Genomic DNA, 21,483 nt, shown 5'->3' on the forward strand with positions numbered 1-21,483 from the left:
TGGGGGTATTAAAACAGATAGGGGATGCACAAGGCAAATTAGTGTACTTGAATTAGCATAAAAATGGCATGGGAAACAGGAAGATGCAAAGGTCCAAACCCAAAACAAAAGCCAGAGAAGCGAAGATATATACAGCCCCTCTATTGCGGAGCGTGTAATGGGCCTTGATTGATCCCTGTAGTTGAGAACCAAGTAAGCATTATGAAGTCGTGAAGAATATGGTGCCGTCGTTTCAAAGGTTCTTCTTCTTGTCGGAGGAGTAGCTGCGATCGTCTTCGCCCTCGACATCCTTGAGGATCGATTCCATCTCCTTGGCCTGTCGCTTCCACTCCTGGTCGCCCATCTTCGTCTCTCTGCGGAACAGCTCCTCGTTTGGCTTGCGGTAGCTACCACCCAGACGGTCCCATAGAGTGGTAAACTGTCCGTAGTTGTAGTTGAAGTACAAGTGGTGCATGGTGTGACAGGCAGCACCGTTCACGATGGGGCTGTTGGCGACGTACTCGCCGTCATGAATGAAGACGGTCCAGAGGTTGATGAAGCCGAAAAGGAAGACGTAGGCGACCTTCTGCAGGGGGAAGATGAAGGGGAAGACGTGGTATGGGACACTCTGGGACCAGCCATCGAGCGGGTGGAAGGCGTGCGAGGCATAAGGGCTCGGCATGATCCACTTGTGGTGAGGCTTGTGCAGGGTCTTGTAGACGCGGGGGTGGTGCAGGCCACGGTGGATCCAGTAGATGAAGAAATCGGTAAAGCAGATGAAGAAGGGGATCTGGAGGAAGCTGTAGAACGGGAAGGGCTCTTCGGCGGTAGTGTCGTAGAGTTTGGCGTATCCGCGGACCTCAAGAACGAAGAAAGGAGCAGTCAACAGGGACATTGGAGGCATTGCGGCCATGGCCTGTCTGATCTCCAGACCAATCTGGTTCTTGAGGAATTTTGGGTGCTTGTAGGTTGTCTTGTCCCAAACAAAGACGTATGAAAGCGAGGCAACCAAGAAGTAGACGAGCAGACCAAATAGCCTAATTGAGTATTAGTTGTTGCGCTGACGTGAAAAAAGTGACGATTTGAAGGAATGGGCGCATTACCAAGTAATCAGGAAAAAGCTTGTAAATTGACGGTAGATATTGTTCCTGGGCCAAGCACTCAGATACGCATATTTTGAGGGCTCCAGGTAGATCAGCTTGGTAGCCTGCTCATAGACAAAAGGTTCCGGACCAAAAAGGGCCATTGAAGTGTTTGCGGCCGCATTGACGAAGGCCGGCAGGGAGACAGACGAAGAAAGCGAGGCGGGGAGGAGTGTCGAATAGAGGCGATCACCAATAAAGGTGTCCCATAGTTCCAGAACGATATCCATGATTGAGGGCACAGATAGGGTGGGGGAGGAGAAAGGGAAGAATGGGAAGTACTTGAAGGAACAAGAAAAGGAGATTCCCGGCGAATAACAAAAGTCACACCAGCGCGGAACCGCCACAGCCGTTGCGATGCCACCTTTTCTTAATAAGCCAATTGATCCAGGGGGATGGTCTGATGTGGAATTACCATGTAGTATATAGTTATCTTATGAGTGGACAATTTCTATAGTATATAAAAGTACATTATTATATTACTTCCTACGTTTCTCACTTCTTTTTTTTTTGTCACTTCACATAGTCGATGTTGTACTAAGAAAAAAAAAAAGGGAAACCTTAAAAAAGATCCCCTGGTTTGCCACAGTTGATGCCTTAATGCCTGGTTTGTGGCTATTTTAGTGGCCTTATATATTAGGCAATATTATGACAAAGGTACACAAGGGATGTAATGTACTGTAACAGTAGTACTCAGTTGGTTCTGCACGGGCCAGTTCCACTTCAGCTTCCCGTACTCAGAGGTACCTCCACTGCCCGCACTTGCGGGTGTAGATCCAAGTATTCCCTGGTATTCCGTAATCTTCATTGCAACCTTCCAAGGTTGGAATATTACCAATTTCATGCGAACCTCACGATCTGGAACATGGATGTATAATGATGCGTATACGCATTTAACCCTGTACAAATGTACTTTGGACAAAATCCCAGATTTAGTTTCAGATAGATATTCATTATTTTTTGTCTTCTACTTTGAAACATTTTGCTTTGTTATATAGTAATATAGGAAGTATTATATGTAACTAGTTAGAATGTTAAAAAGAGTATACGCTAAGACCCGCTGCGCTTCTCGCCTATCACCCTCGCTTCACGCGTTAACCACTGCCGCCCCCCCCCCAAACTCAAACCTTCCCGCTTTAAAGTGTCATCTGCCAGCCTCTTCCACCCCTCTTACCGCTACACCCCCATTTTCATCTCCCAGCTTATATTGTATCGCCCACTATCGCTGTGGCTAGCTGCGTGGTGCTATCCACCAAGCATTGAAGCCTCAGTGGTCAAGATCATTGAGTCCAGGTCGAAACCTTGGTTGCGATCCTATTCGCTGACCTAGACCTGTCATCCGAATATCGTTTCTGTCCTGTGACTTGTGAAAACCAAGGGGGAAAATAAAAAAATTATCCCATCATGTACAACGCTCATCGTGGGATGGTGCCCGCTCCCAACTCCCGTCTGACGGAGTTGCTGGATCAACTGCGCCAGGAGTTTGAGAGCCAGTCGCGAAACACCGGCGAATTCGAGCATCAGTGTATGTCACCTGTCCCTTTCAACATATCGTTGCCCTCCTCTTATGCTCAGGGCATTTGCGCCTTGAGCTTCCCTTTGTCCAATCATTTCATACAAGCAGCTGCCAGTTCATTTTCCCAATGACTGCAGCTCCATGGGTTCCGACATTCGCTGAAATGTTATCTAACTGACAGATCATGCAGTGACCGGTCAACTCCAGGAGATGGAGATGATCCGTCAAAAGGTGTATCAACTGGAACAGGCGCAGATCAAGATCAAGCAAGAGTTCGTCCCTTTACCTTCTCTCAAAATTTCGACCCTTACTGACGTCGCGTCTTCTCTTTCTTTCTTTTAGCTACGAAGCTGAAATTCGAATGCTGCGACACGAACTTGAGTCGCGTGGCGTGCAAACCATCCCTTCCCACATCGGCGGACCCGCTGCGGCTCATACAGCTCCTGCCCAGGCTCCCCCACCTGCCTTGGGCCACGGCCCCAGCAATCTGTTTGGCGGTATCATGACCAACCCACCAGGTAGTGGCCCCGGCCTTGCACCTTCCCTCCCCCAGGATCAGCAGCCTCCCCAGCATCCCCTTCAACAGCCTGCTTCGGTCGCTCAGCCTGGCGCGCCGCAACCCCAGCAGAGCTCCTTTGGAGGATATCCGGCTGGCGCTGCTGTGAACGGTATGTCGTTGTGTTTATGAAAATCGTCGCCCAGTCCGCTGACCCGTTGGATCGTTCATCCCCTCAGGCTATGGCCCTCCTCCGCCTCCCACTGCATCCCCTGGTCCCGGCAAGGGCCGTGGCCGCGTTCCCCCAGGCCCCGGTACTCCCCAGCAAACGCACATCGCCTACCCGGATCCTCGCGCATCCCCCCCAGATTCCTCGCCCGACTCCTCCCAACCCCCCTCTCGGCCGCACAGCTGAACGTCCGGGAAACATGCTGGCAAACTGGAACCCCGATGATTTGCCTCCGTCGCAGAAGCGCGAGGGCTCCGATTGGTACGCCGTGTTCAACCCCGAAGTCCAGCGTGTCCTTGACGTGGAGCTGGTGCATCATTTGAATCACGATAGTGTCGTTTGCTGTGTGCGCTTCAGCCGTGATGGCAAGTACCTGGCTACGGGCTGCAACCGCTCGGCTCAAATCTTCGACGTGACCACCGGTCAGAATGTGGCCACTCTTCAGGATGAGAACGTTGATAAGGACGGCGACCTGTACATTCGCAGTGTTTGCTTCAGTCCAGATGGTAAATATCTTGCGACTGGTGCTGAGGATAAGCAGATCCGGGTAAGTTTTTGAGGATCTATCTGGAACCAGCAGCACGTGGGAAGATCGCTGACTCAAATATGATTGGCTCTAGGTTTGGGACATCAACCAGCGTACCATCAAGCATATCTTCAGTGGACACGAGCAGGACATCTACTCTTTGGACTTTGCTGGCAACGGTCGATTCATCGCCTCTGGCAGTGGAGATAAGACTGTTCGTCTCTGGGATATTCTCGATGGCAAGCTTGTCTACACTCTTAGCATTGAGGATGGCGTCACTACTGTGGCCATGTCTCCGGATGGCCGTTACGTGGCTGCCGGTTCGTTGGACAAGAGTGTCCGTGTTTGGGACACTACAACTGGATACCTGGTCGAGCGCCTGGAGAACCCCGATGGCCACAAGGACAGTGTCTACTCGGTCGCGTTCGCGCCCAATGGCCGTGACCTTGTCAGTGGCAGTCTCGACAAAACTATCAAGCTCTGGGAGCTTACCGTTCCCCGGGGCATTCACCCTCACAGTGCCATCAAGGGCGGCAAGTGTATTCGCACATTCGAGGGCCACAAGGTTAGATCTGAGATTACCTTTGACAGAGGCAAAAGCTGACTATTTTGACTACGATATAGGACTTTGTTCTCAGCGTGTGCCTGACACCCGACGGTGCCTGGGTGATGAGTGGTTCCAAGGACCGTGGTGTTCAGTTCTGGGACCCGGTGACTGGAAATGCCCAGATGATGCTTCAAGGCCACAAGAACTCTGGTGAGTTTCATTCTTTCATTCCTTGCATTGTCATCTAACTCTTCTAACTCTTCTAACTCGGAATAGTCATCTCGGTTGCACCCAGTCCTACTGGCAACCTGTTCGCGACCGGCAGTGGAGACATGCGTGCACGAATCTGGAGGTGAGTTTTTCTTTTTTCATGACTGTGTTTCAGATCATAAGCTGACTTTTTTTTTTTTTCTTTCTAGATACTCGGCGTACACTGGACGATGAAAGGGTTGATCCTTTGGGCGCATTATGATGTTTTTTTTTTTCGCCTTTGGTTATGGGTTTTATTTATGCAGAATTTGTTTCTATTTATTTTTTACCTTATACACTTTAGTGTATACTTGAATTCCCTTTTCTTCAATTCCAAAATTTGATCTCTACGTCTAGATATGTGTGTGTATATGTAGTTATGTGTATGTGTGTATGTAGCGGAGTAGACGTAAGGTCGGGGGCCATTCTGGAACGAGCTGAATCTCCCCAACAACAACATCCCTGTCCGTCTGAATCACTACAGAGCCTCCGACTTTTCGAATATTCCAAGTACTCCGTACTCCGTACTCGGAATACTTTGAATTGAATACATATGTACTTTGTGGAGAGCTGGGTAATATACACCTCCAATCCCCGACGGAGACATGCTGATCCAAATCTCATCAAAGCACCTACCGATCTAGGCTTAACGCGACCTATGCATAGTCTGCCTTCGCCCATTCAGGAAGTAGTTCGTGAAGACTAGTCGCATCCCTGCAGGAACCATTCTCGAGTCCCGATACCTCATCTCGACGCAGGACGTGCAGGGTTTACTCGTGTCAGATGTCCATGGCTGTCACTTCTCGGATCGTCCCCATGGAGGCTAAGGCCATGAGTGGCCAAGATCGACATCACCCATGAGCCAAGCCATTTGGTGCAGTTTAGGGGGGTGTTGGAGGGGGGCAGTACGGAGTACGGAGTCCATGGAGACCAAAGCAAAGCCCGTATTGCCTCCCATTGGGGCCAAAATCGATTCCCACTTATCCAAAAAGAGAAAAGAGAGACAGATCGCAGTGAATGTCAGAGAGACTATTTGATTGGTTCCCCAAAAGGAGATTCAGATCACCCGACTGAATTTTCTCGGGCCTTGGGCGGCTAACTGGGATATTCGATGGGCTGAGATCGGACGCTATTGGCGACTATCGGGATGGCGCATCCTAGTACTCGTAATTACGGCCTAGCTGGCCATTGAGCGATTGCTGACTCCGAGATCGACTGAATAATCTACATGTCGACTGCAGGTCGATCACGGCCCACTTGGGAATTCCGCGATTTGAAGGCCCGGCCCGTTCTCCTCGAGGGGAGATGCACAGCACGATGAGCGTGTTTCCTTTCTTTTTTTTTCTTCTTTTTTTTTTGAAGATGAGTCTGACAGATGTCAGACTCTTCAGCAATATCAGTATACAAAAGTATACAGAGTACAGGAAAGTATGGGGGAAGAAGGGAAGTTCGAAAGGCTCGCCAGTCGCGGCTGCGAGTATATTCTTCCCCGTGTGACTGACACACATTTCACACCGAATGTGTCGAAATACATTACGACTAATGAGAATTAATATTCCTCGTGGTACAGGAAATTGATGCGTCCAAAGCAATGCACCTCATGGACCATGCAATGCACCTGTATGCTCCAGGTCCTTCAGGGCCAGGGCCCGCCAGGGCTCTCCGAGCTCCAGGAGCCCCCAGGAACTCCAGTTCGTCCCCTTTGGATTTGCATTTTTATTTATTTTCTCGGTGGAGTCAGGTCGCCTCAATCATCCAGGATCCCCCGGCCCACGGAGATCGTCGAATCAAACACTTATACATTATTAGTACGGAGTATATTGCATGTATCTCTGTTGAACTGCTTTTCTTCCCCCCTCCCCCTTTTTTTTGCCTATTATTATTATTATTATTTTGTTACTAAACGTCATACAGGTGAAATGGGGCTTTTCAACTATCTTTTCACCGGCTGACTCCCCCCCTGTCGCCCCCGCCATTGCATTGGGGCCCTGGTATATCTAGATCGGGAGGCGCCACGGTTGATGCGGAAGATCATCGCTAGTTGTCAATCATTACATTCCTCGCTCTTCATAGCATGACCTGCATATATTTGCTATTTCCTTTCCCCTCCATCTCATATATATACATATAGATCCAGATCTATAGACCGATTGCGCTTTGGCCGGCCGATTTGTCTATTTTCTCTATCCTTGATTCTTTTTGAAAAGCAACTTGGTGCCAGCCAGAACCCAAATAACACCGGGGATTGGGTTTCAGAACATAGTCGAAGACCAACAGGGAAGAAAAACCTCCAGCACATCCCGAGGACAGGTATACATTGGGATACATTGGTGTCCCGTGGGAGATTCGGAGGGAGAAGGTATCCTTGCCTTCCTGAAAAGATACTGAGAGGAACACCTCCAACACAAAGATGGAGACCGCAGAGCCCGTCTCTTACGAGTTCCCCGGTCATGCCGTGGGTGCGTTTGCACACAGACGCCCGATGGACTCTAACCTGAGCCAGAACTTTCCCTTCTATCCACATCAAACAGCATCATACCCACTGCCTTACCAGACCCAAAGTAGCTTGCCTTACAGCTTTGGTCACTCCGTGGGTAACACACATGCACACTCGACTCCCTATCAGCAATACTTTGTCCCTAGTCAGCACCCGATACAGCCGCAACCACTGCGCCTCACAACGGAACAACCATTGCAGTCTCTTCCAGAGATCCGCCCAGCGAAGAATGCCATCAGCCAGACAGTAAAGTCTACTCCCGACCATGGTGCACGAGGGCAGCTCTCGACTGGAGGTCACAGTTCACCAGTCGCATCGAATGAGACGAAGCAAACCCCGGCTGACGTCGCCTTCTCCACCAATGTGGATGTCCTGATGAAGGCAATCCAGGCCAAGCATGCTTCGTCCCCGATCCAGCAATCGCTGCCACCACTCCAAAATCTGGCAACACCGGCCCCACAGGCCTATCCCGTGTACCAGGCTGCTTCGCCCACGCCACCGCGCTGCTACCATGCCAACGAAGGCCAACTATCGCGATCAGGCAAGAAGCGCAAGTACAACTGCAGTCTGCCTGGCTGCGGCAAAAGCTTCGCGCAGAAAACACACCTGGACATCCACATCAGGGCGCACACTGGCGACAAGCCATTCGTGAGTACACCCATTACTCCATACTGGAAATCCAGTGTTAGGATCAGCAACTAATCATTCTGGGTGTGGCAGATATGCAAGGAGCCCTCATGCGGGCAACGCTTCTCGCAGCAAGGCAACCTCAAGGTAAGCACATCACCAGCCGCGCCATGCGGTTATGACGCACGAGGCAGACACTAACATGCGTCCTAAAACCTAGACCCATCAGCGCCGACACACGGGCGAAAAGCCCTTCCAATGTGAAATCTGCCACAAGCGATTCGCTCAGCGAGGCAATGTCCGCGCTCACAAGCTCACCCATGATCAATCTAAACGGTTTGACTGCCGTTTAGATGAATGTGGCAAGCAGTTCACCCAGTTAGGTAACCTCAAGGTCAGTCCCTTGTCCTCCACCCCTCGACTATGACAACATCAGCACTTCCATACACCATCGTTTAAACCCACCCAAGCTAACCAACCCTTTACCCAAAAATAGTCCCACCAAAACAAATTCCACGCAGCGACACTCCACAATCTAACCATCCGCTTCTCGCAAATGGGCGAGAATGGACCGATGAACATGAACGCGGCAGACCGCGAGCTATGGATATATTTCGCTGGGCTATACAAAAACAGCAACAAGGGCATCAAGGGCCGTGGCAAGGACCGGCGGATCTCGACGACGAAACGATCTGGTGCGCAGAGTAGCTGTGACTCCATGGATCGAATACAGTCTGTTGAGTCCGAAGAGGGCGTTTCGAAGATGCAGATGCAGATGGAGATGCGCCGTGGGAGTTTCGAGGATGGCTTCTCCGTTTATAATGCTTCAAGCAGTGATGGTGATGACGGGGAGACTTATTATATTGATCGCAGGGCTCATATCCACGGACATGGGCATGGGCATGGGCATGGGCACGGTCACGGCCATGTTCATGGTCCTTGATTTGGTTTGATCTCGGGACTTTTTTCCCCCTTCTTCTTTCTATATCGCTTTGTATTCATCTACAGGCCCCTTTTTGATATCCACGGTCTTATGTCTTGCTGATTTCCCTGCGATTCCCATTGTTAATTCATTTTCTGGGCCACGAAAGGGACCCAACTTGTAGTTGGATGTCTTTTTTTCTCACACTTTTTCTGTTTCTCTTTTCCTTTAGGGTTTATGAAGATGTACATGATTCACGAGGACTTTTCGTATGTATTTTGGACTTGGGATATCCCCGTGCTAGGATTGTACGGTTGAATCAACAGGTCTTGGGGAACGTTTCTTTTATTTTTAGTTCTGTACAACTGAGCTACGTAGGTGGAAAAGGCGCAGATAACTTACTGGGCATCTTGGAAGGAGTTGAGGAAGCTTTACGTGGAATAATCGGAGAGGGATTTTCATATTCCTGTCGGCCTTAATCGAAGACCCGGCGTTAAAGTACAATAAAGAGAAGATAGGGAAAAAAAAGGCTCTCCGGGACATAAGTCATTTAATGAAACAGTTCAAAGAGATCAAATGCGAGAACGCAGCATGCAAAACCTGAGACCTGATCGAGATGGCATCAATATATGTGACAGCTCTATGGCGCATCGGCATCGGCAATATCCAAATCTCCATCCGTAGCACCCTCCCGCCCAGAAACAGGCGGGGCCTGGGTGCCGAGCGGAGTAGCGTTAGCTAGGGCGTCAGAGATGAAGGATTCCTCGACGGCAGCCTTTCTCCGGAACACGCGGAGCCAGCGACGGCCCCATTGGCGGATGATGGCGTCCTCGGGCAGAGTGCCGCTGCCATCGCCGCGCTCCATCTGTTGGTCGTTGCTTCCAGCAGCGATGGAGACGATAGAGTCCTCGATGTACTTGAAAAGGGATTGCATATCTGTGCGCTCACGAACGAGGGTCTCGTCGATGACGCTAAGCTGGGGCTCATAGAGGCCGGGCTGGGCGCGGGCGGCGACGATCTGGCGCATGCGGTTAGTGACCTTGCCGACGGTGGCAGAGATCATCTCGAAGATATGAGGCTTTGAGAGGATGGTTCCTGCCGCGACGGATTCGGAGAGGGCCCATTCAAGGACGGAAAGTGGGGTGAGGATGGTGTAGTTAAGCAGCTTGTCGATGATGTTGATGGCAATACCGGGCTGATCGACCCAGTATTCCATAACAGAGGTGATGATTTGGCAGCGGGCACGCTGAGATTCCGTGCCGATTGCCAGGAGGCGATCTTTGCTCCGTTCGATGCATGACAGGACGTGAGAGAGCGATTTGGATCCGACGAAACAGAGTGAGGTTACGAACGCATCTGTCGAGGGGATTTTAGGGTCCTCGACACCCTGGCTCTTCGCCTGATCTTCGATGGCTGTGATGACGGACTGAATTTCTTCGTCGCTAGCCTTCTTCCGAATAAGCTGCATGAGTTCTTGTCCTTGTTTAGAGTAAGGTGCCACTGGAAACTCAAGTTAGTAACTTTATCTGCCATTGAACCATCAAGTGAACTTACTTTCAGAGGAATATTTAAACTCCGGAGTATCCTTCTCTTTGGCTGCTGTGATCAACTTGGGGTATGGATCAGGGAGGGTTCCCTTAATGCGCTGGGCGAAACTCAATCGAATCTCCTTGTCCAAAGCACCTTGAATGAACGCCATTCTTGGATCAATGGCGGGCAGATCAAGATCGTCGACCCTGTGACATTGTTAGATAACCGATTACAACATGTGGAAGCTGGCATTTTCAACGTACCACTCGCTCCATTTCCATGTAAACCCGAAGTTGCTCAAGTGGTGAGCGAACCAGTCCAGGAAACGGTTGCTAAGCTCCAAATCCATTGTCTCCAGGCTGTTATACAAGAATCGGATTGCACGGCCCAAACTTGGTGCAATTGCGGCGGGGGCAATCTTGCAGCACTCGGTGAGGACAGAGTGATAGTAGACGAGTTTGTGCTCCGATGCTGGCAACTGGAATAACTGCGAGAACACGGCGTCCACTGCCACATCCTCGGGCTTCCACGGCTGCACCTCCCCTGCGAGCTCGCGCATTCGGTCGAAAGGCGTGGCACGCTTCACGAATGTGGTAGTGGTGAAATAGCAGTCGATATCGATCAGGAACTTGGCTGTAGCAACACGGTTGAAGTCAAGGAGGTTAATAGTATCAACCAACGCATCCCGAATAAGCGAAGAGGAGATGTCTGTGGTTGAAGGAACGGTGTCTACTTCTTGGTTGGCATACACCGAAAGGTAGACCTCCGGGAAGAGAGGACGCGCGCCGTTTAGTACAGGGTTAGGCACAGTGACTGTGAGGAAAGGGACCTTGGTCACCGATTCGAAAGACTTGGGCTCATCCGTCTCGGCATCACGGACGTCTTTCCAAGGACGAGGGAGGCACTTAAGCTCCCAGCCCTGATTGGCCTCCCTTTGGAGTTGAGTTTGCATCAAGCTGATAACACTTTGACCAGCTGCCTCCTGGTTCTCCTCGGGGCTGAATGTGTTCACCAAATCGACGAGGGCGTGCGGCGTAGATGCAATAATATCGGTCTTCTCTAGAAGCGCGGAAGCCTGGGCCTCGAAGCCAGTGGCGGGGGATAGCATGACATAAGGGATGGTGAACTGGATAATCTTCACCAATTCAAGGCCAAGGAGCTGAAAAAGGCTGTTAGACGACGCTCATCATTACAAGTCAATTAATCCAACTTACATCTTCCGAAGAGGCAGTCTGGAGATCGACTGCACGAGCGAACAGCTCTTCCAAAAGAGGGAAGATACCGTCACCCTCGTAGACCGGCTGGAGAATACCCAGGAAGCGAATAAGAAGCTTGACTTCACGCCATGCGCCAATATCAATATACTTCTGCAAGGCCTCGGCTGCCTTGCTCAAAACCTCCGATCCAAGCTCGGGCTTGAGACTATGTGCGACCAGGACCGTGCCGGCGATGAAAGGAATTTTCATGGGTTGTTCGAGAACGCTGCAAATACCCAAATTAGTAACATTCCATAATGAATTGAGCACACCGACACGTACAGATCAAGGGCGATGTTGACAAAGTCGCCGCGGATCTCCTCGTCCTCGTAGTTATCTGCGACAGTCTTCGCAATACCCTGGACGTCATCTTCTGCTCTGCGAGCAGCCTATTTATGAGACACAAGTGTTAGTTCATATCAACTGTTCGCAGAGCACAATGCGCGCGGCGGAAAAAAAAAACAAGGCCCGTACCGATTCCGCGATGGTCAACAACTGCCGTCGGACCTGGGCGAACAATGGCTCCTCATATCTACGCCTTTGTGGGCGGCGATCAAAGTCGTCATCATCTGTGAGAATCACAAGCCAAGTTAGCGTATTGATCGGGAAGCTTGTCAGATCCATGTCTCTCACCTCTGTAGCGGCGTTTGCGCCCACCCCTGTAGCCTTGGTTTCGACGGTCGTTTTCGGCCATTATGTTCTGGAATCAACTCAATGAGCCAGTGTATTACCAGATTTCTATCGTAGAGACAGTGATCCTGGGAAAGTGAGAAGCGAGGGTGACAGCTTGGGAGCTTGAGGTGAATGGGCGAGCTCGGAAGGGGAAATTGAAGTTCCGGACCCGGTGCCCCTACTATCATTACTGTTGTAGAAGGTAGAAGAACTGAATACATTCCACATTACACAGCACACAACTACATAACTAGACTGTTTAAATCTCATTTATTCTTTACACTTCACCGACAAGCAAAAGAAGTAAAGAAAATCGTCTGCTTGAGAATTGGAATGACATATAGCTCATGGCCGGAGGACCGGGGAACCAGCCGAGCCCGATGAATCTGATACAAGGATATTGCGAACAAAAAAAAAAAAGAAAAGAAAAAAGAAAGCAAGGACGCAAAGGGAAGAACGAACGGGGATTCTAGAGCTGCAAGACGAGAGATTGACCATCATAGAAGGGTCCTCCCTAAACGTGTATCCAAAGAAATCTTCAAGATCTCCGATGCATTTGTGGGAAGATTCACTCCGGGGTCGAGATCGACTTGCTGCGTCTGGGGGTTCTTCCCCTCGACCGATGAAACTATGCAGTCTCCGACCCCCAAAGGCAGACGTACACAGAAAGGGTATCACTTTTTCCTCCCAAGAGCTGTCTCAGACACCTCAAAATAAACTCCAGGCCATGACCTCCCATTGCGTGAAAACCATCAACCCTTACCACCCCGAAGAAACATGGTTTCCGCTTCCCAGCCATTAAAGGATGCACTTTTCCCACTTCATACCATTCCCTGCTCATTCACCAGTTCCAAGGTTCCACCATGTCCGGGGTCGAGACATACCGGGTCCCCGATGAGAAAGGAAAAGCAAAAGACAAGGCAGTGTACTCAATTCCGGGCTTACTCGAGATCATGATAGAACTTGGTTGGCAGGTCGAATCTCACGCAAAGTGCAGATGGCGGCACAACGAACAGACGTATCCCTCGCGGAGGGCGGAGGACACACACTGGTCAACTCAGTCAAGGTGTGCAAGCATCTCCTCCTTAGAAAGGGGTTTGAAGGTATCAAGGCCGAGGCCGCGGGCTTCGAGGGCTGGGCGAGCGTGAGGGGGAATCATCTGGGCGTTGAGATTGGGGGCAATCGAAAGTTCTAAATGTCGATTAGCGAGGGGTTTTGTCTCTAGAAAGGGTGAGATGATTTTACCATGTCGTGAGAAGTCGAAAAGGGCGGGGAGATCCTTGGACGGGTTGTTGTGGTGACGTGAGTCCGGTAGCCGGGTGTTCGGGTCGCGGAGCTCATCGAAGAAGGGATGGCACATCGCTTCAATCGCGGACAACCGTTGTGTGGGCGTATATTCCAGAAGGGCGGAGATAAGGTCAATAGCCTCCGGGGGTGCCTTACGGAAAACCTAGTTCTGTCAGCACCATTACAGACTCAGGGTACGGCAGAAAGTACCTTGTTGAAGGGATGGGGCTTGATTTGAGGGAACTTGTGCTCCATATAGTTGGGGTTCATGGTGCGGATTTGTTCCCGAGTTGGTGTACCCAAAACCTTGATGATTTCTACCAGCTGGTCAATGCCCGATTCACCGGGGAAGAGGGGTTGTCCAAGCATCAATTCTGCCATCACACAACCGGTCGACCAAACATCTAGAAAAAGAAAAGAAAAGTATATGTTAGAACCCGATATGGCTTTCTTCCTGCAGAAAGGGGATATGTACCGATCTTTGTTGTATAGTTGGTCGCGCCAAAGATTAATTCGGGCGCCCGGTAGTAGCGAGAGCAGATGTATGAAACGTTAGGCTCATTTTCGATCAGGATCTTGGCGGATCCGAAATCGCAGAGCTTCAGGATACCTGTAGCGGGATCCAAAAGAAGGTTCTGAGGTTTGATATCACGGTGGCAGATACCCTGTGAGTGGATGTAGGCCAGCGACCGGAACAGTTGGTAGATGTAAAGTTTGACCTCTAGCATGGGCATCGTGGTCTTGAGTTTGTTGAAATAACGCGATGCGCGGTACACCGTCTCCGGGACATACTCGAGGACAAGGTTGAGGTAGACTTCATCTTTCTATTGAGGAGAAATCGGGGCCACGGTCAGTCCACAGGAACGGGGGACGGAAAGACGATCGGGCGGGACACCCAGGAAACACATACCCTGTCGCCGTTGGAGTAGTAAAAGGCTTTGAGTTCGACAATGTTGGGATGGCGCACAATCCGCATGATCTGCAGCTCACGATTCTAGAGAGACTGAATAAGTGATCCGACACACACACATAAATCTCTCCCCCAAGGGCCCGATTTACCTTGAACCGCTTATCCTGGAGGACTCTTTTGATGGCAGCATCTTCCCCGCTCGGAGCCATCTTGGTCTGAAACACGACACCAAAGGAGCCATTGCCTACAATCTTGCACTGAGTGTAGGAGATCTCCTTGGATTCGCCAGTCAGTCCATCTTGGACTTTCTCCCGGATGACCTCTAAAGAGGAAATGTCAGTGTGTCTCATTGAGATCCAGATCAAGTATATCTTACCACCCATGCGCAATGTTGGGAACAACCCGGGTCGATTCTGTGACATCGCGGGAAATAGATATGTGAAGTTGAGAAGACCGTTTTTGGGAAACCGGGGTGGAGTAGGGAGGGGCTGAGGAAGGAAGCGAAACGGCACCCGGCCAAGAATGTGTAAAAAAAGGTAGGGAAGAGGAAGAATGAGAGAGGAGAAAAGGTGGGCAACTTTGCGTAGAGAATGTTCAACCAATAAAGTCGAATCGAGTGAAATAAGACGGGTTAGACTAGGGAAGGTTAGGTAAAATTGGGGCGGGTTCAGGGCGAAAGAAAGGTGACGTTGATGGAATGGATTTCCTTTTTCTTTTTTTGTGGTGGTTTCTTTTGTTTCTTTCCTTTTTTTTGTGTAGGAACTTTTTTTATTATCTGATTCTTGATATTTCAAAGAAACAAATAAGGGAAAAACAGATTCAAAAATCAATGAAAGCCAATGTCTTATGGTGAGCAATTCGGGAAGGGGGGGAGGAAAGAGAGGAAAAAGAGAGGGGCGGGAGAGCTACAAGTTCAAGTTCAAATCCAACTTTCTCAGGTAATTGCTGTTTATGGTTTTGTTATTTTCTTTTATTTTCTATATTTATTTTTGTTCTCTTTTTCTTAATATAATTTCTAGTTATAAGCTACATATATTTACGGTATACATATATATCTCATAGAATAGAAGAGATAATATCGAATATTCCTTTTACAGTTATACTGTAACTTACTGTCATTTACCCAGGTTCGGGAAATGATATCATAGGTACGGGTGTTATTGCTGTATTTACCAATACATGCCGGTGTACGAAATCCGGGAAACATTGAATAAAATAAAATAAAAAGACTTTGGAGAAAGCGGAGTCTCCGGGGTAGTGGGAATATAATCAAAGCTATACATAGTATATACCTAGGTAGTTATACATATAGTACAACTATCTCTCTCTATTGCTATACTACCCTATAATATCCCCAAAAATAGTGTAAAAGAAACAGGATGTCGGGTGACCCAACGGTGATTTTCCCTGGAACAACTGTCATTGGTTGACATTACCTGTACTGTAATCTTTCTTCCACTGTCACGAGACCAGCTGACCTCGAAAAAAAAAAAAAAAAAAGAAGCTTGGGCCGAGAGATGGTCCAAGCTGCAATTGGAGCTGGACCCGGTCTACTATTCCCAGGTCCTATACTAATAATATCTACTAGTATGCTCTTAACTAGTTAACTAGTTAGTTCTCTAACTAACTAGATATCATTTGGCTTTCTATCTGCTGACTTTCTCTAGCTCCAGGGGCATTCCGAAGAAAAAAAAGAAAAACAAAATAACACACCGGTAATTGGGAACCAGACCGAGCGGTTGGAAAGCCATATACATACTACGGAGTATACAGAAAGCTATTCGGCCCGGATAATCCATCGGAATTGAAAGGGGCCACTTCCATTCTTTCGAGGATCTCGATTGCCATCATAGTGTGCTGGTGCAGGGGTCCCTTGGCATGTGAGTCGAAGCTATCTCAGCCGACGCCCAGCCCGGGACAATCATTGGGATTCCACCCAGAGTCCCCGTCCATGCAGTTGTACCCAGAGACCTGGACCGGCAGATGAACCCCGACTCGGCATCCACAGAGAGATGTATCAGCAACCAATAGAACATCAAAGGAAAGAAAAAAATAAAAAAAGTGAAAGAGAGATTCAGGTGGAAAAGGAACCCGTCTGAAGGGGGTTAGGAATGTTCCTGGCACTCAGGTACTAAAATGGGACTGAACTTGGCCCCTGCTCTGTAGGGATGCACCTGGCTCAAAAGGTTAACGTTGAGGAGCTACAAGGCTACTTGCATTTACCGTGTACGGTTGTATTGGTATGGTATTTACATGGTATTTCAGGAATTGCATGTAACATTTCAATATTCGTCGTTTATCGACTGTTTATTTAGCATGTCTGTCTAGTGTAGGACTTTGGAAAAGATATATCAATTTGCATATATCCCTCTGCAATAGTTACATCTATATCTAAAAAAGATCTAGAAATCCCTAGAAATCCCTAGATGTCTCTGTATCTAGATCTAAACTATGAGCTTCCCCTCATCGACGTCACCAGACCTAGAGCAGGTGACCATTGGGGGATCGGAATCGCCACAATTCGGTTCAAGTCATGCGACTTAAACTGAATCTTAACAGGGAAAAATGACGCCCCCTCAGCAGGGGTCTGACGCCGTCAACTTGAAAGAGAGAGGGAAAAAAGAGGAATCCATGTCATATCCAGAACCATGCACCGGTACAACCATGACTACACATGTACACTCGGGATTCCGAAGTGCCCATCGGGTCTCGGCAAATAATACCTAGGTATATGTATTTGCTGACTACAGCTCCATATTAACCTTGGAATGATAGATCGAACGGCTTGTCTTTTATGGAGAGTGGATTCAATTCCATTTTTTTCATACCAGACACAGCTTGGAACCCAAATGCAATAAAGCCCTGGACGTTCATATCCACAATATACATCCTTCAACAATGTATAGAATTGCACAATGCACATACCGGTAGCACTATTGTTTCACAGTGGATGAGGAGCCGGATGTGTTCCTGGCAAAAGCAACACTTCCCGGGCACTGGTATGGTGTTTAAAATGTCGATGCATATGCACGGGAGGAAACCGGCGGAATGTCCCAATAATGCACCATCGGCATGTACGGATCGTAAAAAGCATGGAAGCAAGGAACGGCATTCCATTCTATGGTGTCTCTGTCAGACACGTGGGCTATATCTCAGAATGGCGAGCAAGATAGAGAGATATAAGCTACACAAAATAACACTTGACGTGCTTTCTAGTTTGAAATTGGAACTGCCATACGGAGTACTCATATTATGTATATTGCAGTACTCAAGGAATTCGAATTAAATATGCGAATCATCTTAGAGGCTATTGGGTCCAGTCTTCCCACGCTACGACTAGATCTGTCATGTTCGTGACGATCTAAATCTTCTGTCCGATCTGTACTCCGTAGAAGCACACATTACGGTCCATCCATAATCATCCCATACCCTGATGAATGACTTATAAGGCTATTATATGGTTATATTATTCTCGTCAGCTCGAGGAACAGGTACCCATTATTTTACATTGAACTTATAATTCATCCAGAATAGGTACACAATGAACCTTGGGCAAGACCTCCATGGAACAGGTAGAAAGAAGCCAAAAGGGCTCTCAGAAATTGCCCAAGTCTACCAATGAATCCCTATCGGGGGAATGAATTTGCCTGGACATACCCACATTCATTTCCAAAAGGAAATTATCAAGAGAACAGGATGGAACAGCTTGTACTCCGTACTCCATATATTGTAGGTATATTACCAAAACTAAAGAGTCTGTCAATTGGGTAGAGACTCTCGGGCCTCCGAAACTGTAATTTCCTTTCTCATTTTCATTTGTCTTCATTTTTTGATTCGTTTAGGATATCATCCCGGGTCAGCCATTTATCCGGGACATACATCCCTAGGTGCATCCCTGGCCTGGAAGATAACTGGCCAGTTGCTTATGTGGTCGGGAGCCGGTAAGAGATTTACGAAAAAAAGGAAAAAAAAGGAAGAAAAAGAAAGAAAGCCCTAAAAAAGGGTTGAACGGGGATTATGATGTCACTGGAGTCTGATAATGAACGTCCGAACGCCGACTACGGGACTTCCAATCGCGAGACAGCAACCAGACCCAGCCACACTCAAGGGAACTATGGCCCAAGTTCACAATGGATTTAGGTATTCAGGCTGGGATATGGAGTAAGTGGCTGAGGATCCCACATGTCATATTGAGAAAGTACCATAGCGCTTTCTACTATGCTGTATACCACTAATATATAGCATCCCAAGTACTACAACATATGTACTCCGTATGGAGTACTTCATTTTCTATTCCACTCCACAATAACCCGTATCATTTTCGAGACCAAAACATGGGAGGACCCAACAAATGAACGAACCCACTTTACCGAGAAAGCTAGTCCCAGAATTGAGTGGAGAATGAAGCAGAAACGGTTCCATTCTGGGAGATGCATCAGACCAAATAAGACCACTGTCTGCACTCCGGAGCCCTCCACCAATTGAAGGAGTTGCTCCAGTGCCCACTCGACGTGGAGCCAAATGTGTTGATTCGTCGGATTTGTTCTTGGCAGATGTTTGTCCCGGTCACCGCTTTGGGTATGTACGGGCATTATCCGGGTCTTGCTCTCCGCTTTGTCCAAGGGCTTGTTTCGATGTCTCCAAGGCTTCTACATGTATGTTGTAGGACATAGCAGTTGTCTTTCTGATATATCCTAATGAAGCATTATAATCCAATCCCAAAAAGATTATCTATATGTATATCTGATGACCGGATTCTTTACGGCAATGTCAACATATACATTCCTATCCACTGGACAAAGACCTGACTGTACCTGTGGACATCCTTTCACTGGCAGAGTCTTTGATAGAAAATAACCAGAAAGAAAGATTACAATGAAATCATTACACCTGGATCAACCTAATCAAAACATGTTTTACATTGGCCCGTCTATGATGCGAAAAACATAACCAGAGCTATCTGCAGGCGCAGCCATGCATCCCAGACCTGGCAATCCCATAGACCTAAAACATGGCCATGCAAGGAAATGAACCGGAAAGATAGCAAGGAGACACAAGATATCAGACCACAAACCAAACAGAGATGCAGCATCAGGTGGTAATGGGAAAGGAAACCAAAGAACAGGAGTGTGAATCTATACAAGAAAAAATAAGTTGGAATCTCCATGGCGCCAAACAACTGGCCACCTGCACCAGCAACCCAAATTCAAGAGGATATACCGAGGAAGAGAGACAACATATGTCATTTCAGACATGGAGAGTGAAGAACTACTAAAACATGGGGGGCGAAAAGGTTATTATCTCGGGCGTGGCGAGAGGAGAGCTTTAGAAGGGAGGAGGAATCATGCTGGCGGGGTCAATCTTGTCCTGCTGCTCCATGACCTCCTCGCCAGCAAGCTCAAGAGAGACGGCAAGACCGAGCTTAGCCGTTTGCTAGAAAAAAGGAAAGAAAAAGAAATTAGCATTGAGGTTGCGATCAGAAATAAAGACGGATGTTGCTTACCTTGGACTGGTCAATCTCACCAGCGAAGGAGAGAGAGATGGGCATGGCAATGCGCTTCTCGAGGAGGCAGCTGACCTTGCCGGTGCTGTCAACCTGGGCGCGGAAGGAAGAGGCACGGAAGTCGTACTTGGCACCAATGGCAGTGGTACCGTCACGGGCAGGGCCACCCATCATAAGAGTAGCGGGGGAGGGCTGGAGTTGGAGGTTCATGTCAATACCAGCCTCAACGCGCTCGGACAGCTTGCGCCAGTAAGTGGCGTTGAAAGTGCCCTGGGCCTGCAGCTGAGCGGTACCAATCCAGTCATCACCCTTATACTTGGCGGAGTAGGACAGAGCAGTCTCGGGACGAGCGGTGATACCCTGGCGTTGCCAGATAGCCTCGAAACCAAGAGCGAGACTGGGGGTGATGGACTGCAGGTAGCTGCCGACGAAGATACCGGTGAGACCACCCTCGAGGCAAGAGGGGTTGAAGGCCTTGAGGGATGCGGAGAAGTCACGGCCAGTGTAGTCGTTATCGATCTGGACCAAGCCCTGGGTACCACCGTTCATGATCTGAGCATTGGTCTTGGTGACAAGGGCCTGGTTCCAGCGGTAGTTGGCGACGGCGGCCAGCGCACCGTCGCTTCCGTAGTTACCTTGCATAAACACCTATCGGAGATCGATAAATTAGATACTGAGGTTTGCATTGACCGGCACATGAACCGCATGGAATAGTTGTTCTTACCCTGGGGCTTCCGTACATGGCGGAGAAAGCATATGGAGGCAGGTTGCCGGTTGAGCCCATAGAGAACGCATGCGACACACGGAACAGAGGGGACATGCCGAAGACCTTGGTCAGATCTGCCCGGAGACCGGAGAACATGAAGTTGGTCAAGAGAACATCCTTCTGCACTTCCCTGGCGAGGTTATCGACAGTGCCGGGGTTGGGCAGGTTGAGCAAGGCCCTTCGCTCGGAGAACGAGGAGTATGCATCGTTAAGAGCCACGGCGGCAGGGTTCTCTGTGAGAAAGGAGAGGGATGATAGGTAATCGGCCATTTTGGTTGAAATCTGATAATTGACGAATATATTAGGTGTCGTCACGCGTGTTAGTCTCGGTTGAGACTCGGGGGAAAACACAAAGAATTGAGAATAAAAGGGATTGAGACCAGCCCGAGGATCTGGGACGAACAAACGTCTCAGATGACCTTAGATAAAATAGCGTAAAAAAGGGCTGGGTCTGATGCGCTCAGGAGTGTAGGGGAAGCAATTCAAGACTTTCCAAGCTGTGAAAAATGCTAGTCACCGGCCTCGGCGTCTTTGGTTGCTGTCGTTCGCCGGGATGTTACATAATCTTCTTTTTCGGACTTTCCCGGTTCAAGGTAAGGCCGGGGAGAGATATTGGGAGTGATTGGGGTGAATGGGCTAATCTAACCTGATATTAATTGATATTTGAAGGGCCTCTTTCTCTATATTCTATCTGGTGTTAAATTGTGCCTGCATGGGTTTTCGTGTTTGGACAGTTTTGCATGCTGTTGCCTGAAAAGTCAGGCAACAAATGCCGATGATCTGCACCTGATGGTTATCTGGGTCCTGATTGATCACCTATACCGCCTCT

At 48.8% G+C, this 21,483-nt stretch overlaps 7 protein-coding genes across 7 annotated transcripts; 3 read left to right on the top strand and 4 right to left on the bottom strand.

Annotated features, from left to right (window-relative positions):
• Positions 1-232: 232 nt before the first annotated feature.
• Positions 233-1,351, bottom strand: N7489_007954 (sterol desaturase family protein; the record flags this gene model as incomplete). Its single annotated transcript, XM_056713704.1, has 2 exons — positions 233-1,016; positions 1,083-1,351. 2 exons carry the CDS (start codon positions 1,349-1,351, stop codon positions 233-235), a joined length of 1,053 nt encoding a protein of 350 aa, XP_056567419.1.
• A 1,174-nt stretch (positions 1,352-2,525) lies between these two features.
• N7489_007955 (uncharacterized protein) lies at positions 2,526-3,548 on the top strand (the record flags this gene model as incomplete). The annotated part of the gene is made up of 4 exons (XM_056713705.1): positions 2,526-2,646; positions 2,828-2,909; positions 2,980-3,305; positions 3,373-3,548. 4 exons carry the CDS (start codon positions 2,526-2,528, stop codon positions 3,546-3,548), a joined length of 705 nt encoding a protein of 234 aa, XP_056567420.1.
• Positions 3,549-3,561: 13 nt separating this feature from the next.
• Positions 3,562-4,879, top strand: rcoA (uncharacterized protein; the record flags this gene model as incomplete). Its single annotated transcript, XM_056713706.1, has 5 exons — positions 3,562-3,909; positions 3,983-4,453; positions 4,513-4,645; positions 4,712-4,787; positions 4,855-4,879. 5 exons carry the CDS (start codon positions 3,562-3,564, stop codon positions 4,877-4,879), a joined length of 1,053 nt encoding a protein of 350 aa, XP_056567421.1.
• Positions 4,880-7,094: 2,215 nt separating this feature from the next.
• On the top strand, positions 7,095-8,751 carry N7489_007957 (C2H2-type zinc finger protein; the record flags this gene model as incomplete). Its single annotated transcript, XM_056713707.1, has 4 exons — positions 7,095-7,829; positions 7,902-7,955; positions 8,029-8,202; positions 8,305-8,751. 4 exons carry the CDS (start codon positions 7,095-7,097, stop codon positions 8,749-8,751), a joined length of 1,410 nt encoding a protein of 469 aa, XP_056567422.1.
• Positions 8,752-9,370: 619 nt separating this feature from the next.
• Positions 9,371-12,210, bottom strand: N7489_007958 (NCBP1 family protein; the record flags this gene model as incomplete). Its single annotated transcript, XM_056713708.1, has 7 exons — positions 9,371-10,230; positions 10,285-10,466; positions 10,524-11,419; positions 11,475-11,742; positions 11,799-11,905; positions 11,991-12,085; positions 12,150-12,210. 7 exons carry the CDS (start codon positions 12,208-12,210, stop codon positions 9,371-9,373), a joined length of 2,469 nt encoding a protein of 822 aa, XP_056567423.1.
• A 1,035-nt stretch (positions 12,211-13,245) lies between these two features.
• Positions 13,246-14,807, bottom strand: N7489_007959 (GSK family serine/threonine-protein kinase; the record flags this gene model as incomplete). Its single annotated transcript, XM_056713709.1, has 7 exons — positions 13,246-13,379; positions 13,434-13,638; positions 13,686-13,879; positions 13,951-14,299; positions 14,386-14,469; positions 14,535-14,707; positions 14,762-14,807. 7 exons carry the CDS (start codon positions 14,805-14,807, stop codon positions 13,246-13,248), a joined length of 1,185 nt encoding a protein of 394 aa, XP_056567424.1.
• Positions 14,808-19,286: 4,479 nt separating this feature from the next.
• Positions 19,287-21,073, bottom strand: tom40 (TOM complex pore protein TOM40). The gene is made up of 3 exons (XM_056713710.1): positions 20,613-21,073; positions 19,889-20,536; positions 19,287-19,818 (listed from the first exon to the last, which is right to left on the bottom strand). Exons 1-3 carry the CDS (start codon positions 20,922-20,924, stop codon positions 19,711-19,713), a joined length of 1,068 nt encoding a protein of 355 aa, XP_056567425.1. The 5' UTR covers positions 20,925-21,073; the 3' UTR covers positions 19,287-19,710.
• Between the last annotated feature and the right edge of the window lie 410 nt (positions 21,074-21,483).

Source organism: Penicillium chrysogenum, assembly GCF_028827035.1.
Source record: "Penicillium chrysogenum strain IBT 35668 chromosome Unknown utg000004l_segment0_segment0, whole genome shotgun sequence".
Classification (NCBI taxonomy): Eukaryota; Fungi; Ascomycota; class Eurotiomycetes; order Eurotiales; family Aspergillaceae; genus Penicillium; species Penicillium chrysogenum.

Bases quoted from the DNA above. Each gene is read 5' to 3' on its own strand.
- tom40 (XM_056713710.1), bottom strand. From the start codon at position 20,924: ATGGCCGATTACCTATCATCCCTCTCCTTTCTCACAGAGAACCCTGCC. The intron at 20,537-20,612 runs GTAAGAACAACT...GATCTCCGATAG, and splicing joins CCATGTACGGAAGCCCCAGG to GTGTTTATGCAAGGTAACTA. The intron at 19,819-19,888 runs GTAAGCAACATC...CCTTTTTTCTAG, and splicing joins GTGAGATTGACCAGTCCAAG to CAAACGGCTAAGCTCGGTCT.